The sequence below is a fragment of the Macaca fascicularis genome, chromosome 15, assembly GCF_037993035.2.
Source record: "Macaca fascicularis isolate 582-1 chromosome 15, T2T-MFA8v1.1".
Taxonomy (NCBI): Eukaryota; Metazoa; Chordata; class Mammalia; order Primates; family Cercopithecidae; genus Macaca; species Macaca fascicularis.
The window spans coordinates 92231301-92249145 of NC_088389.1; the positions used below are offsets into that span (position 1 = coordinate 92231301).

Sequence of the window (17845 nt, forward strand, 5' to 3'; positions counted from 1 at the left end):
CTGTAATCCCAGCTAATTGCAGGGTTGAGGGAGAGGGATCGCTTGAACCTGGGAGGTTGAGACTGCAGTGAGTTAATAAGATGCCACTGTACTTGGCTGACAAAATGAGACTCTTCCATCAAAAAAGAGAATAACGAAACAATTTTCTAGGAAGGGCATGAACTTTAACAAGATACATGTCTGGGCACAGTGGCTCACGCCCAAAATCCCAGGACTTTGGGAGGCCAAGGCAGGCAGATCACTTGATGTCAGGAGTTCGAGACCAGCCTGGTCAACATGGTGAAACCCTGTCGCTACTAAAAATACAAAAATTATCCGGGCATGGTGGTACATGCCTGTCATCTCAGCTACTCAGGAGGCTGAGGCAGGAGAATCGCTTGAAACTGGGAGGCAGAGGTTACAGTGAGCTGAGATCACGCCTCTGCACTCCAGCCTGGGCGACAGAGCGAGACTCCACCTCAAAAAAAAAAGAACAAAAAAAAAACAACACACACACAACCTAATCATAGACCTCAGGGTACAGATACCAGAAACAGTAAAGTAGTGGGTTACAAGTAGCATCAGGTCCATTTGCAGGAGGAGTGGAACACCAATCCCAATAGTTCCAGAAGTTCTCTCCTCAACTATCTTCTGTTTTCCATGCTATCTGACCTCCACAGCTGGGGATTTCAAGGAGAACACTTTACCTAAGTGCAACTGAGTGGTTCAGCCCGGCAGCAGGCTCTGTCAGGGCTCACGGATTTATGCAGTGATATTGACAAGTCTACAGAAACCCAGATTATAAATTTAACATTTAGAACAATTGTGGGGAAAAGAAAGAGATCAGCCTGTTACTGTGTCTATATAGAAAGAAGTAGACATAAGAGACTCCATTTTATTCTGTATTTGAGATGCTGTTAATCTGTGACCCTACCCCCAACCTTGTCCTTGCAAGAGACATGTGCTGTGGTGACTCAAGGTTTAATGGATTTGGGGCTGTGCAGGATGTGTCTTTGTTAAACAAGTGCCTGAAGGCAGCTTGCTGGTTAAAAGTCATCACCATTCTCTTAATTTCAACTACCCAGGGACACGTACACGGCCTTCTGGTCGCAAGGACCTCTGCCTAGGAAAGCTAGGTATTGTCCAAGGTTTCTCCCCATGTGATAGGCTGAAACAATGCTGCTAAAAGGTTTATGGAGATGTTTGCATATGCATCTCAAGGCACAGCATTTTCCTTTAAACTTATTCATGTCACAGAGATTTTTGTTCATATGTCTTACTGCTGATTTTCTCCCTACAATGATCCCATTGTCCAGCCACTCCCTTATCTTTAAGATGGTAAAGATAATTATCAATAAATACTAAGGGAACTCAGAGACCGTAGCCACGTGGGTCCTCTGTAAGCTGAGCGCCGGTCCCCTGGGCCCACTTTTTCTTTCTCTATACTTTGTCTCTGTGTCTCATTTCTTTTCTCAAGTCTCTCGTTCCACCTAACGAGAAATGCCCACAGGTGTGGAGGGGCAGGCCACCCCTTCAAACAATAATAAATTGAAATAAATGAAATAAAACATATTCTTCCATGGGAAATTTTTAAATTAAAATAGATTTACATTATAGAAGGGACACACAAACCATCTCAAGTTGGACGATGAATTATATTATATAATGGATCTCTCTCTTTCAAAGATCTTACTTTGGACCTATGCAACCAAATGTGCGATGCAGTCCTCAGTACCTCACTGACTCTGGGCGTGTCACTTATACCCACAAGGCTTAAGTTGCTATCTTTTTTTTTTTTTTTTTTTAAGAATATTATTGGCCGGGCACGGTGGCTCAAGCCTGTAATCCCAGCACTTTGGGAGGCTGAGACGGGTGGATCACGAGGTCAGGAGATCGAGACCATCCTGGCTAACACGGTGAAACCCCGTCTCTACTAAGAAATACAAAAAACTAGCCGGGCGAGGCCTGTAGTCCCAGCTACTGGGGAGGCTGAGGCAGGAGAATGGCGTGAACCCGGGAGGCGGAGCTTGCAGTGAGCTGAGATCCGGCCACTGCACTCCAGCCTGGGCTACAGAGCGAGACTCCGTCTCAAAAAAAAAAAAAAAAAAAAAAAAAAGAATATTATTTGGCACCTGTAAGAACAGGATGATTATTTTCAAACATATCCAGACCAAAGACAACTTCTCCCATCTTCACTGGTCTGGGTCACCACTGGCTCCTCACTAGATAAATACAACCATCCCAGACAAGGTGCTTTATTTGTGCTCTGCCCCCACAACACCAAATTCATTCTTCACATAGGAGCCAGTGTGACCTTTTCAAAATAATGTCCCAAAAATAGCAAAAGAAAGAAACAAACAGCCACCATATCTTCCTCTCCCACTTTAAACCTGTCAGTGCTTCCGTCTACACTTAAAATCCCAAATGCCTTACTATGGCCGGGCAAGTCCACTGCCCACCTTCCTATTCCTCCCAGCCACGAAGTACAGGTCAGCCTTCAGGCCTCTTCTGGACTTGCTATTCTTTCTGCCCCCATATCTTGAAAAGGCTGGTTTCTTTTTATCCTTTGGATCTGTGCTTAAATGTCCTTATTTCATGATTCTAAGATGCTACCACTAGAATGTAAGTAAGCTCCATGGGGGCAGGAACATTGTATGTTCTGCTCTACCACATCCCTACCTCTAGCACCTGGCATAGTGTCTGGCACATAGCAGGCACTCTCCACATTTGGTGAACAAATAAGCAGAAAGAAAAGAGAATTGGCAAATGTAGAGAGAGAATCAAGTCAGTTTGTGGTCGCCTATGGGCTGGGGGTGATAGCAGGGAATCAGGAATGACTGCTTAATGCATATGAAGTTTCTTTGGGAGATGATGAGAATGTTATAGAATTCAATAGAGGTGATGGTTGCACAATTCTGTGAATATACTCAAAACCACTGAATTGCACACTTTAAACTGATGCATTATATGACATTATTATATGATAAAATATATCAATAAGTATTATATGGGGAAAAAAAAAGGCCGGGCATGGTGGCTCACACCTTTAATCCCCGCACTTTGGGAGGCCAAGGCAGATGGATCAACTGAGGTCAGGCATTCAAGACCAGACAGGCCAACATGGTGAAACCTTGTCTCAACTAAAAATACAAAAAAATTAGTGGGGCATGGTGGCAGGTGCCTGTAATCCCAGCTACTTCAGGAGGCTGAGGCAGGAGAATCACTTGAATCCAGGAGGTGGAGACTGCAGTGAGCCGAGATCACGCCATTGCACTCCAGCCTGGGTGACAAGAGTGAAACTCTGTCTCAAAAAAAAAAGAAAAAAAATTTAAAAAATAATAGAAGGAAAGAAGAAGGAAAGGAGAGAGAAACTGTGGTTAGGCTTCAGGTTAATAATTGTTGTCTACAAAGAAACAAACAAAAAATATGAATACGCTCACACCTCTGAAACCCATACATGGATCTCCTTGGTTCCACGAGCCACCCTTGGTTGGTTTTGATTTTTCTTTTTAAGCCTTAGAAGACAATCTAGTATGAATAGTTATACTTAAAGAAAAATAAGATAATTACTATTTGAAGAAATCAAATGTTCCATATGGATTAACAAGAACAAAGATTTTGCAAATTTCTTCTTTCAGAAACAATGTCCCACATCATGAAAACTAAGAACATAAATTAAAGGCCAAGTGATTGTTTTTCATTTAAAGCATCTGAGGAAAATCACCTTTGCAAGACCCGCGCGATGGGCTCCTTTAGACTCCATGTATGCAAGGTATTTGTTGAACTCCCGGAACTCCTCCATGGAGGGTCTGAAGGTCATTATCTTACAGCTGGGGTTCAGAGGACTTTCCGCGTCGGCCACCTCCATGATGGCTAGGGCAGTGTCTGCAGAGAAGACAACAGGGTTAACAGAACTGAATTATTATGTGCTTTAGGTCATTTTTAACAAACAGTATGTCAGCTCCCCCAGCAGGAACCCTTCTCTTTCAGTCACTTCCCATTCCCTTCTACCAGTCTCACTCCCTCATCTCTGCCTGAACCCCTGAACAAACAAGGGCCTCTAGTCATTCCTCTTGCCAAGTTCCCTATGCTTGGTAGAGAACCACTGATCTGACTGTACTGTTAGCCTCCCCAAAACCCTTCCAAGTAAAAATAAATTTTCTGGGCTGGGCGCAGTAGTTCACACCTGTAATCCCAGCACTTTGCGGGGCTGAGACGGGCAGATCAAGAGGTCAGCAGTTCGAGACCAGACTGGCCAACATGGTGAAACCCCATCTCTACTAAAAGTACAAACATTAGCCGGGCATGGTGGTGCGTGCCTGTAATCCCAGTTACTCAGGAGGCTGAGGCAGGAGAATCGCTTGAACCTGGGAGGTGGACGTTGCAGTGAGCCAAGATCTCGCCACTGTACTCCAGCTTGGGCAACAGAGTGAGACTCCAGTCTGAGCAACAGAGCGAGACTCTGTATCAAAAAATAAAGAAATAAAAAATAAATATATAAATTTTCTTTTTTTTTTTTCTTTTGAGACAATCTCGCTATATTGCCCAGGTAGGAGTGCAGTGGCGCGATCTCAGCTCACTGCAACCTCCGCCTCCCGGGTTCAAGCGATTCCCCTGCCTCAGCCTCCCGAGTAGCTAGGATTACAGACGCCCGCCACCATGCAGGGCTACTTTTTTTATATTTTTAGTAGAGATGGAGTTTCACCACGTTAGCCAGGCTGGTCTTGAATTCCTGACCTCAGGCAATCCGCCAGGCTCAGCCTCCCAAAGTGCTGGGATTTATAGATGTGAGCCACCAAGCCCAGACGTAAAAATAACTTATTTTTTCTTTTTTTTTGAGATGGAGCTTCGCTCCTGTTACCCAAGCTGGAGTGAAATGGCACAGTCTCAGCTTACCGCAGCCTTGACCCCCCGGGTTCAAGCAATTCCCCCACCTCAGCCTCCCGAGTAGCTCGGATTACAGGCATGGGCCACCACGCCCGCCCGACTAATTTTGTATTTTTAGTAGAAATGGGGTTTATCCATGTTGGTCAGGCTGGTGTCGAACTCCCGACCTCAGGTGATCCACCCATCGTGGCCTCCCAAAGTGCTCGGATTACAGGCATGAGCCACCGTGTCCGGCTGTAAAAATGAATTTTCTAACCTTGCAAGTTTACAAAAGATGTTGCTACTATCTACCAGTTCTGAAACAGACTCTCACTCACATACACACCTGTACAAAGGCCTAGTCTAGGCTGAGTAGAGAAGGTTAAAAATCATTAGAGTTTACTCAGGTGTGCTTCCAGATTGTCATATCATGCCTTCCTACAGTAATTAACAAGTTATCCATTCAGCAAAATAGCCAGGCATCAGGCAAGACACAGAAAAGAATGAGGATGGAGACAGAAAGGGATGGATTTTATCTTCACCTTCCAAGCGGTCTAGAGGCTGAACAAACATCAACATAAAAATGTACACAGGGGCTGGGAGTGGTGGCTCACATCTGTAATCCCAGCACTTTGGAGGCGGGCAGATCACTTGAGGCCAGGAATTTGAGACCACCCTGGGCAACATGGTAAAACCCCATCTCTACTAAAAATACAAAAAATTGGCCGGGCGTGGTGGCACACGCCTGTATTCCCAGCTACTAGGGAGACTGAGGTAGGAAAATCACTTGAACCTGGGCGGCGGAGGTTGCAGTGAGCCGAGATCGTGCCACTGCATTCCAGCCTGGGTGATGGAGTGACACTATATTTCAAAAAAAAAAAAAAAAAATGTACACAGGAAGAAGTAACTAACTCCACCTGGGTTAATGAGCAATCATTTTCCCAGAAAGGAGGAGAGTTAAGTCTTATGAGAAGGTATAGGAGTTGGCCAGACAAGAGAGACGGCACTCCAGGCAGCGGAAATATCTGGAAGTACTGCTGGAATGAAGAGTTTAATAATGTATCTGAAGCATAGAAAGGAAAGATTATAGGAGATCAAAGTAGAAAAGTAGGCAGGTTTTACTATGAAAACACAGGCTTAGTCTTGCTATCAATAAACAGGATGATTCCTTCAGCAAACATTTATTGAGCACCTATCAAGAAATAGGCACAGAGAATGCAAAGAAGCACTGAAGTGGCTGCCTCAGGAAGGAGTCCCACCCCAACCTTCTTCTAAATCCATTAGGACCTGGCATCTGACAGCACAAACAACAAATCCTCCTGGAACAAAGTTTTCCTCTTTTTTCTTTGTTTCTGAATTTAATCTGCCTAATAGAAAAATTGAAAGTGAGGGATGGGGCAGATAAAAGGGTGAAACGTTATGAGATAGTAAGAGGTTAAAACAGAGCAGGGCTGGCCCGGGCGTGGCTCACACCTGTAATCCCCACACTCTGGGAGGCCCAGGCGGGCAGATCACTTGAGGTCAGGAGATCGAGGCCATCCTGGCTAACATGGTGAAACCCCATCTCTACTAAAAAATACAAAAAAAAATTAGCTGGGCGTGATGGCAGGCACCTGTAGTCCCAGCTATTCAGGAGGCTGAGGCAGGAGAATGGAGTGAACCCAGGAGGCAGAGTTTGCAGTGAGCCGAGATTGCACCACTGCACTCCAGATTGGGCGACAAAGCGAAACTGTCTCAAAAAAAAAAAAAAAAAACAGAGCAGGGCTACAGATAGTGATGTAGTCATTATTCATTTAAAGCAAGTTTGGCTGGGTAAGGTGGCTCACGTCTGTAATCCCAGCACTTTGGGAGGCCGAAGCAGGAGCATCACCTGAGGTCGGGAGTTCGAGACCAGTCTGACCAACAAGGAGAAACTCCGTCTCTACTAAAAATACAAAATTAGCCAGGCGTGGTGGTACATGCCTGTAATCCCAGCTACTTGGGAGGCTGAGGTGGGAGAATCACTTGAACCTGGGAGGCAGAGGTTGCAGCGAGCCGAGATCACACCACTGCACACCAGTCTAGGCAACAAGAGTAAAACTCCGTCCCAAACAAAAAAGAAAAATAAAGTTTACATGGGTGCAGTGGGCAGTGGCTCACGTCTATAATCCCAGCACTTTGGGAAGCCAAGGCAGGCAGATCACCTGAGGTCAGGAGTCCAAGACCAGCCTGGCCAACATGGCAAAACCCCGTCTCCACTAAAAATATAAAAATTAGCCAGGTGTGGTGGCAGACATCTTTAATCCCAGCTACTTGGGAGGCTGAGGCAGGAGAATCACTTGAACCCAGGAGGCCAAGGTTGCAGTGAGCCAAGATCGTGCCACTATACTCCAAAAATAAAGTTTTTTTGTTTTGTTTTTTAAGACGGAGTCTCACTCTGTCACCCAGGCTGTAGTACAGTGGCGTGATCTTGGCTCACTGCAACCTCCACCTCCTGGGTTCAAGTGATTCTCCTGCCTTAGCCTCCAGAGTAGCTGGGATTACAGGTGCATGCCACCACACCCAGCTGATTTTTGTATTTTTAGAGGAGACGGGGTTTTGCCATGTTGGCCAGGCTGATCTCAAACTCCTGACCTCAGGCGATCCCACCTGCCCTGGCCTCCCAAAGTGCTGGGATTATAGGCGTGAGCCACCACACCCAGCCTAGAAAGTTTAAATGAGCATCTATCTCACAATGCACACGTGAGGAGGTAGGAGATTCATAAAAATTAAACCTCATCGCCCTTTAGGAACTTACAATCCAAAGGAGAAAATAATCTGCCCGAAAATATATTAACATATGGTAGAAAATATTCTGGATTCTCCCTGCCTCAGGAAGGGGGCTTGCAACAGGTAAAAACCTTCCAGGCTACCTTCCTACATGCCTCTGTTCACGTGTAGACAGGTACGCACCCCCAAATCCACGGGCTTCAGGATAGCAGCCTCACTCTATATAGTAAACACACAGTCCTTTAGAAGCATCTGGATCTGGTCCAGGAGCAGTGGCTCACACCTGTAATCCCAGCACTTTGAGAGGTCAAGGCAGGATCACTTGAGCCCAGGAGTTGGAGACCAGCCTGGGCAACATGGTAAAACCCTGTCTCTACAAAAAAAATACAAAAATTTGCTGGGCGTGGCCAGGCACGGTGGCTCATGCCTGTAATCCCAGCACTTTGGGAGACCGATGTAGGCAGATCACCTGAGGTTGGGAGTTCGAGACCAGTCTGACCAACATGGAGAAACCCTAAACCCTTTAGTCTCTACTAAAAATACAAAAATTAGCCAGGCGTGGTGGCACATGCCTGTAATCCGAGCCACCAGGGAGGCTGAGGCAGGAGAATCGCTTAAACCCAGGAGGCAGAGATTGTGGTGAGCCAAGATCACGCCATTGCACTCCAGCCTGGGCAACAAGAGCAAAACGCCATCTCAAAAAAAAAAATTAGCCAGGCGCGGTGGCGGGCACCTATAGTCTCAGCTACTCGGAGGCTGAGACGGGAGGATTGCTTTACCACCCCAGGGGGCAGACAGTGCAGTGAGCCAAGATTGTGCCACTGCACTCCCACTCCAGCCTGGGTGAAAGAGTGGGACCCTGTCTCAAAAAAAACAAAACAATCTGGATCTGGCCCTCGCGTAACTACTGTGGCCTCATCCATCATCACTGTCTGCACTGTACTTTATGCTCCAACAATACTCACTGACTCATGCTTCTGTAAACAAGCAAAGCTTTCTGTGTTTCTGCACGTTATTCCTTCCCCTCACAGCAGCCTCTGCCTGCTTCCTCACCTGACAAACTCCTGCACACCCTTGAGATTCCTAATCCTCTGGAACAGGCCTGCCTGACCCATCACTGTGTTCCCGACTCCCTCTCTGCGTTCATTGTAGCAGTTGCCTGTCCCAGCTGCTGGCACTTCCAACCACCCACTGAGCCATCAGCTCCCCCAGGGAAATGCCGGCTCACCACCTCTTTAAGCCCTAGCATACAGTCTGGCACTCCAGCCTGGCTCACAGTATCTGCTGCAATAATTATTTGCCAGCTGAATGATGGAATAAGTGCCAAATTGTTAACATATTTACATAATGATACCAAATTCAGGAAAAGGAAAGCACTAGTCCCAAACACAGAAAAGTTACTTAGAAAACAGATTTCCCTGCATGACTGGTAAAGAATAATGCAACAGAAAAATCTGGGCAGTGAGTACAGGGAAGAAGCCCACAGATCACCTCTGCAGAAACATTTGGAACACAGAAGGCAGTGTTCATCTTCAACAGGCTAAAGAACAAGGGTGGCCTGCGCATTTCTCTAGGCAGAGGAAGAAGCCACTAGGAAAATGGAAATCCACTGAGTCATTCAACAAATAGTTACTGAATGCCAAACTGCTCCGCAGTCATTCACCAGGGAACAAAGTCCTGACATTAACGGAATGAAACAGACAATAAAAAGTGCATGCTATGAAGAAGAACCAAGGGTAAGGGGATAGAGTGCAAAGGGGAGGGGTGGCTATTTTACACAGGGTAGGCAAGGGAAGGCACTTCGGAGGGACAAAGGGCTGAAGGAGGGAATTAATCATACAGATACCTAGAAGAAAAGCATTTTAGGCTGAGGTAACAAGGAAAGAGACTATCGGACTCTTCAAGGAACAGCAAAGAGATGCGTGTGGCTGGAACTCAGTAAGCAAGGAGAAGAATGGTGAGAGATGAAACTGGGGAGAAAAGGAGTTTGGCATTTACTCTCCATGAAATGGGAACTGATTCCTGGGGTTCCTCCCCTTCTTAGTCATCCAGTTCTTGGTACTCAAACATCCATTTCCCTTTAAGGAGATAAGGCTGTCTCTAAGGAAACTCTTCTGGACCAGCTGAAGCAGAGAAGTGAGCTGGCTCACATATCATAAATCACATTCTGGCTCTTGTGTCAAAAAAAGGACAAGGCTGGAAGCAGGGAGGTCAACAAGGAGGCAATCCACACGAACAAGTTAAGATGCTCCACACGAGCAAGTTAAGATGTAGCTTGGACCCAGGATGGGCAGAGGGAAATGGTCAGATTGCAGATTGCAAATATATTCTGAACACAATTTCTTGACAGAAGAGAAATAGGAATCAAGATTTCTGGTCTAAGCAACAGAAAAATGGCTCTGGGCCTGGGCATGGTGGCTCACACCTGTAATCCCAGCATTTTGGGAGGCTGAGGCAGGCGGATGACCTGAGGTCAGAAGTTTGAGACCAGCCTGGCCAACGTGGCGAAACCCTGTCTCTACTAAAAATACAAAAATTAGCCAGGCGTGGTGGTGCGCACCTGTAATCCCAGCTACTAGGGAGGCTGAGGCATGAGACTCACTTGAACCCCAGAGGCGGAGGTTGCAGTGAGCCAAGACCTTGCCACTGAACTCCAGCCTGGGCGACAGAGAGACACTAAGTTTCAAAAAACAAACAAACGAAAAATGGCTCTGACAAGAAATTGAGGCACAGAGATTGTTAAGACATGCAGCAAATTAATAGCTACTAGAATTAAACCTAGCCTTTGACCTAGTTTGCTAACTGGTCTAGGAAATATACTCTGCCAGTTTCTAGCATCACTACTCCCTTGATTACACAAAACTATTTCCACCTACAAATCAGATATATAAAGACCTAGGTAGCTTAGGTTTTAGACCTTTTTCTATCTTTGAAGTTAACATAGGATAATCATAAAATTTTAAATATGTTAAATGATCTAACACCTACTACACCACCTAGATCTTTGCCAATATGACAGGCAAAAAAGTCTGGTTAAGTTTCATTTATTTGTTAGTGACAGTGATCATTTCTGAACACACATAGCCATTTTCATTTCTTTTTTGGGGGGATGCCTACTTACATTCATTACATTTAAAAGGTATTTATATTAATAAATGTTCCATTCCTTGAGTTCCTCCTAGTCCATATTTATTACTACCAAACTTAATCATGCTACAATTAAATCCCCAGTCCCTCTTGTTTCTTTTTTACCTTTATTTTTCTGGACCAAGAAGAAATAGAAGTTTAAAATGTTCTTCCAGTAATGTTTCCAAGTCATAGGAAGAAAGGTATATCTTACAACAAGCACCACTATGATTTTTAGCTGAAGGTGATAATCATTTTTTTAAATGCTACCCTTCTTTTACTGAGTCCCCAAAGTGAATGACAATACTATCTCTGATGGCAACTGTTATCTTGCTTCCACAGAGCTGGTCTTCAACGTTTCTGAGACCACCTACAGCAAAAACAATATTTAGAGCAAGTACCCTAATAATTTTTTTAATAAGCTAAAGACCTTTCCATTGAATAAAGTCCAGCACTAACTCATATAACAACCCATGTTTGTTTCTGAAATTTTTTACATTATGATAAAGGACAAACATCTACTCTCTTTGTTCTACTGAGAATGTGTCTTTATTTGGTAATAAAGAAGAAACCAAGGCTGATGCTTTCCGGCCAAATGTAATACTCTATCCGACAATGCCTTCCTTCCCTGTGTACACCTGTGTTTCTGACTTGCATTCTCTTAAACAACTTCTGTGGGAGGAGTAAAAACTGACAGCTCTCATCATGTATTAGTTTTTTCAACAAAGCCGGCCACAGAACTGATGTGCACCGCTAACTGCCTCTGAAGAGAACACTTCAGTATCCACTTTAAAACACAGCCCTCTAGGAACCCAGGCACTCGCAGTTAGCAGACTACGTCTTTGGCTAGAAAAAGAAGGATTCTGGGCCCCACCTGAGGTGATGGAGTCTGGCCTTTCAATCCCAACACTCAGCACACTGGGTGTGGCCTCACAGGAGCCAAGCAAGCTTCTGCTCTGCACACTGCTTTGGTTGGGCATTTTTAGGGATTGACTTGTATTTCCCCCCAAAAGACACGCTGAAACCTAACCCTCGACACCTGTGAATGTGGCCTTATTTTGAAATAAAGTCTTTGCATATGTAATCAAGGTAACATGAGGTCATATTTGATTAGGGTCGGCCCTGATCCACTATGACTGGTGTCCTTTTAGGAAGAGAAGAGGCCAAGCGCAGTGGCTCATGCCTGTAATCCCAGCACTTTGGGAGGCCAAGGCAGGCAGATCACCAGGTCAGGAGTTCAAGACCAGCCTGGCCAACATGGCGAAACCCTGTCTCTACTAAAAATACAAAAAAATTAGCCAGGCAAGGTGGCAGGTGCCTGCAATCCCAGCTACTGGGGAAGCTGAGGCAGAAGAATTGCTTGAACCCGGGAGGCAGAGTTTGCAGTGAGCCGAGATTGCACCACCACACTCCAGCCTGTGTGACAGAGTGAGACTCTATCTCAAAAAAAAAAAAAAGAGGAAGAGGAGAAGAGACACAGGAAAGAGTGCCATGTGAAGATGGAGAAAGGGACTGGAGTCATGCAGCTGCAAGCCAAGGAATGTCAAGGACTCCCGGCAAACACAAGAAACTACAAGAAAGGCACTGAGCAGATTCCTCCCTAAATCCTTCAGAGAAAACATGGTCCTGCCAACACCTTGATTTTGACCTTTAGCATCCAGAACTGTCAAAGGATAGACTTCTCTTGCTTTAAGCCATCCCAGTTTGTGATAATTAGTTATATTAGCCCTGGGAAACTAATACAGGCATGAAGGGCCAGACTGGAGGGAAAGGAGAAGAGAACCACGTTCTCCAATCTTAGCTTTATCAACAACAAAGCTCCTAATACTAAGACTTTTCATCTAACTTCATCCTTCTCAAATGTTTCTAAACTGGGGAGGAAAAGGGAAGTCGCAGGCCACCTCCACAACTCTCCATTAACCATTAGCACATCTACCCAGTTATTGAACCACAAGAGGGCTTGAAGGGGCCCCCCAGGTCTGGGCCCCACGTTAGAAAGCAACACAGCAAAGAAACTCCCTAAGCCCCTTGACCATTTTTGACTGAGCCAGGCCTCATTTCTCTCTCAGAAGTCCAGGCCGCTTTTATTTCATCCCTTTCATCCCATTCTGATCACCACTCCATCTTGTTCCACCAGCCTGCTGAGGCCAGGGGTAGGAATGGAAGGGCAGACTCAAGGAGATAGTTCTGCAACACAGCGCCTTGGATCCTAGATCAAAAAGATTTTTTTTCCTCTTTCTTTTGCTATAAAGAACATAGTGGGCCGAGTGTCGTGAGATTACACCTGTAATCTCACCATTTTGGGAGGCCAAGGCGGGCAGACCACTGGAGGTCAGGAGTTCACAATGAGCCTGGCTAACATGGTGAAACCCTGTCTCTATTAATAATACCAAAAAAATTAGCCAGCCGTGGTGGCACGTACCAGTAGTCCCAGCTACTTGGGAGGCTGAGGCAGGACATAACACATCTAACTGGATTTTTATTTTCTCCTCAGGATCAGAAAAAAATAACTGGATTTTAATCCCTCCCACATGCCCCCTCCACTTAGTAGCTGTGTGACCTCAGGAAAGTTACTTAAACAAGGCCTCTGCTTCCCCATCAGTAAAATGGGGTAACATGACCTAACCAACTGCATTGTGATGGGGATGAAATAAGCCACTACATATAAGAATTTAGCATATTGCCAGGTTATAGTAACATTTGCATGCTGGCTTTGAAAGAAAGAAAGAAAAAACATTCAAATTAAATATCTTCGATGAGTTTCTTCCTCACTGCCTACAGATGCTCAAATTTCTCCCATATAATTTTCAAAGGCTTCCTGTATACCATGTCCCCTCCTAGACTCACCCAAGCTACAGCCTTCTCTGCCCAACCTCTCATAGACAAACCCCAACAGAGAATGACCTCCACTCACTTTGTCCAGTTCACCTCCTAACTCAAATCTTCATCCCCACTGCAATCTTACATCTGCCTCCACCAGTGGATTGAAATCACACCAGAAAAAGTTGCCAGTGACTTTTTAATTGCTACAACCATTATGTTGTTTTTAGTCCTCTTATCCACCCTTCTGCAGCCTCTGAAACTGGAAAGGCCTCTCCAGGCACAGCTTTTGTGGGTGGTGGGAAACCAGCCCCTCCTCACTCTCTGATGGTCACTGCCCTCTCTGGAACTCCTTTCCATGCCCCTAACTCCTCAGCCAACCCCTCCACTACTGGTATGCTACAAGGCCCTTTCTGCAGTCATCTTCCCTTTCCACCAAACATAGACACTATGGGAGACTTCATCCACGCTGGCCTCAACTGTCCTTCCCAATACCTCGGAAAAATGCTACCTGGGCCTCTCTCCCATGAATCTCAGTCCAGTAAATCTAAGTGCCTGCTGGCACAGCCATTTGAAGATGAATATAAAGCTGTATAGAGACAACAATGAATCTGAAACTTAACAAGGATAAAAAGGAATCTGTCCTCCAAAATCTGCTTCTCTATCCCAGTCTCAGTCCTTATTCATTCAATCCATCCACAGTTTAGGTTGCCTCTTTGTGGGCAGCACTGACCACAGCTAATCCTCAAAGAGCTTACAAGTGCAGGAAAGAACAAGTACACAGATGGTTATTATACCACAGGTCAGGTGCTGCAATAAAGGGAAGCACAAAGCACCACAAAAGCCTTTAGAACAAGAACAGTGGGAGCCACCTTTCACCAGGGTAAAGATGGAGAAAGATGTGAAAAGTGAAATCATCTCCTATACACCAAGCCCATCCTCTACTGCAAGGCCAACATCAGAATCCCAAGAGCCTTCCCAAGCCTACCTCCTTACTCTCCATGCCTGAGTGGCGACCTTTGTAGTCAATTAAACATCCTGAGCATCTTTCATATCCATTCTCTAGTCTCCATACCAACTATTACTATCCTAAGTGACTTTTGTCGTTTTTTTTCTTCAACCACCCCAAGAGCCTTTGCTGATTTTCCCTTTAGTTCATGACCCTCAATTCTCTTCTATACATCTATAAAAACATAAAGCAAACTTTCTGGACACAAAACTGATGATGTTATCCCTCTTTTAAACTCTTCAATAGCTCAATATCGTTCCAGTACGGAGCCATGAATCTAGCTCCTGCCTTTCCCCTCCCTCCTTAAAGACCCCCCAACTCTTTTTTTTTTTTTAGACGGAGTCTCGCTCTGTCGCCCAGGCTGGAGTACAGTGGCACAATCTTGGCTCACTGCAAGCTCCGCCTCCCGGGTTCACACCATTCTCCTGCCTCAGCCTCCCGGCAGCTGGGATGACAGGAGCCTGCCACCACGCCCGGCTAATTTTTTGTATTTTTAGTAGAGACGGGATTTCGCCGTGTTAGCCAGGATGGTCTCGATATCCTGACCTCGTGATCCGCCCGCCTCGGCCTCCCAAAGTGCTGGGATTACAGGCATGAACCACCATGCCTGGCCCTCAAAGACCCCTTTTGCCCACTGGAAACCTTTGCTTCACTTAAAGCCACTCGATGTTCCCAAGGGAGTGAAGCCATTTCCCTCCTTTGCTGGTGCTGTATATAGACATATGTGTCACGTGTATGCCGTTCCGAATACTTTCTGTGGGCGAGACATCTGTTAAGTGCACTAATGTTCATTCTCTTCATTAAATCCCATAAGAACTCCATTGAGAGAGTGACCATGAATATCCCTATTTCACTAATGATGGAGAATAAAATGCTTGCTCAAAGTCCCAAGTTAGTAGGAGCAGAAGATGGGAACTGAGCCTAATCTGAGATTCTACTCATAACTGCTTTGCTATTGGCTTGTCCTATCCTCAGTGGTGCCTATCTAGCAAAACTCATCTTTCAGACTTTATCTTACACGTTGACTCCCTTACAAAGCTTTTCGGGCAACACTACCCACCAACTGATAACGTTCTTTTTAAATGCTCTCTTCACCCACACTCCACACAGGCGTCATCAAATTTCATTATTCATAGATTCCATATCTACAAATTTACCTACTTACTAAAATTTATTTATAACCAGGCCGGGCACGGTGGCTCACACCTGTAATCCCAGCACTTGGGAGGCCAAGGCGGGCAGATCACCCAAGGTCAGGAGTTCGAGACCAGACTGGCCAATGTGATGAAACCCTGTCTCTACTAAAAGCACAAAAATTAGCCAGGCATGGTGGCAGGCACCTTTAATCCCAGCCACTCAGGAAGCTGTGGCAGGAGAATAGCTTGAACTCAGGAAGCGGAGGTTGCAAGTGAGCCAAGAGCACACCACAGCACTCCATCCTGGGCACAAGAGTGAGGCTCCATCTCAAAAAAAAAAAATTATAATCCCAAAATCAGTACTTGTATCACCACTTGTACGGTCATTCACAGACATGCACAGAGCAATGAAAAATTTGAATTGCCTAATGCACACATTCCCAGTAGAGGCCAAACAAAGGCTTTCCTGTTTCAGCTCTCATAATGCAAACAAGTGTCCATTCTATGGTCTGTTTAGTGCCATGATTTTTGCACTTTTGCACTGTCTGTTGGTGATTTAGCTGCTTAAAATGGCCCCCAAGCATAATGCTGAAGCGCCATCTTGTGTTTCTAAGTACAAGAATAGTATGGTTTATGGCTTATAGCTATATGGCTTATGACAAAAATACATGTTTCATAAGGTTGGTTCAGTCATGAGTTGCAGTGCTGTTGGCCATGAGTTCAATGTTAACAAATCAACAATTATATATTAAATACAGTGTATTTAAAAAGAAAACACACAAAAAACAAGATTATATATTGATCAATTGATGAAAATGTTCTGATCAGAGGCTGACAGGAACCTAAACTTGTACTTCCACTATGAGCAACATTTCAGTATTCACTAGTTCATTGTTCATAATGACTTTATAGAGCATAACTACTGCAAACAATGAGAATCAACTATACCTTGGCCCTTGTAATAAGACCATTCAGAAAAAGCCCCTGCCCCAAAGAAGCTTCCCAGCCTACAGGGGTAAATTCAGGCAGCCACTCCTACAGACTACAATTGACTAAGCTGGCACAATCACTCCCCGGGGACTCAGAACTAGAGAGCAAAGACAATGTCATGAGGGGCTACGGCACCCACTGTCTGCTATATGCATAAACAAACAATGAGAGAAGGAAAGAGATCAGCAGAGAAAAGTAAAGTCAAGAGAATGCAAGGCCCCAAAAAAGATGAAGGGACGAGAAAGCCAAGACGGAATCATCACAGGCATAATGAAAATCACGTGCTCGATGCCTGAAGAATCTGCACCTTCAAGAGACTGCACTCTGGAGAGCTGAAATCTACATTATATTTGACATTCCAAATATGATTAAAGTCTTTTTTTTTTTTTTTTTTTTTTTTTTTGAGATGGAGTTTCACTCTTGTTGTCCAGGCTGGAGTGCAATGGCGCAATCTCAGCTCACTGCAACCTCTACCTCCTGGGTTCAAGCAATTCTCCCGCCTCAGCCTTCCCAAGTAGCTGGGATTACAGGTGGAAAGCACCACATCCGGCTAATTTTCATATTTTTTTGGAGAGACAAGGTTTTGCCATGTTTCCAGGCTGGTCTTGGACTCTTGAGCTCAAAGCGATCTGCCTGCCTTGGCTTCCCAAAGTGCTGGGATTACAGGTGTGAGCCACAGCACCTGGCCAGTTTCTCTTTTGTTTTTGTGTGTTGGTGGGGGGGGGGGGTTGTTTTTAACAGTAGTACGAGAATTAGGATACTTGAGAAGCAATATTAGCCAGAATCCTTGTAGATGTTTACAAATTCCCGATCTCCTAACTTTTTACTGTTATAATTCTCACATCTCATTTGAGATTAAAAATAAATTACCTCTTCTTTAATGGTGCTTTCCAAAGGATTCAAGTTAAATTTGGTAGAAACAATAACATTGTTGTATTCACAGCTAATCTACTTACATAATTTTTAATTATATCTCATACTTACACAGCTGGCATAAACTAGATTGGAAATACTGTGGACTTGCTGAGTATTCAACTGGTACTTGGATATATTAATAATAAGCACAGCCTATTTAGCCAAGTGTGTGAGCGTCAGTGGTGTTCTTTAGAGAGAATGTATGGTATCCCTTATCTGGTTAAGATAAGGGTGATTCAGAGCTTCTACTATAGTA

The 17845-nt window shown here is 44.8% G+C and overlaps 1 protein-coding gene across 23 annotated transcripts in view; it reads right to left on the bottom strand.

Annotated features, from left to right (window-relative positions):
- The window catches only part of KDM4C (lysine demethylase 4C), a 417412-nt gene that overhangs the window by 375815 nt on the left and 23752 nt on the right, over nt 1-17845 (bottom strand). For all 23 annotated transcript variants that reach the window (XR_012424704.1, XR_010581569.1, XR_010581570.1 and 20 more), the window contains exon 2: nt 3704-3864. Coding sequence is in view for 12 of the 23 variants with exons in the window: in XM_065530576.1 (XP_065386648.1) it covers nt 3704-3847 (144 nt within the window). In the remaining 11 variants the exon portion in view is untranslated. The remainder of the gene's footprint in view (nt 1-3703; nt 3865-17845) is intronic.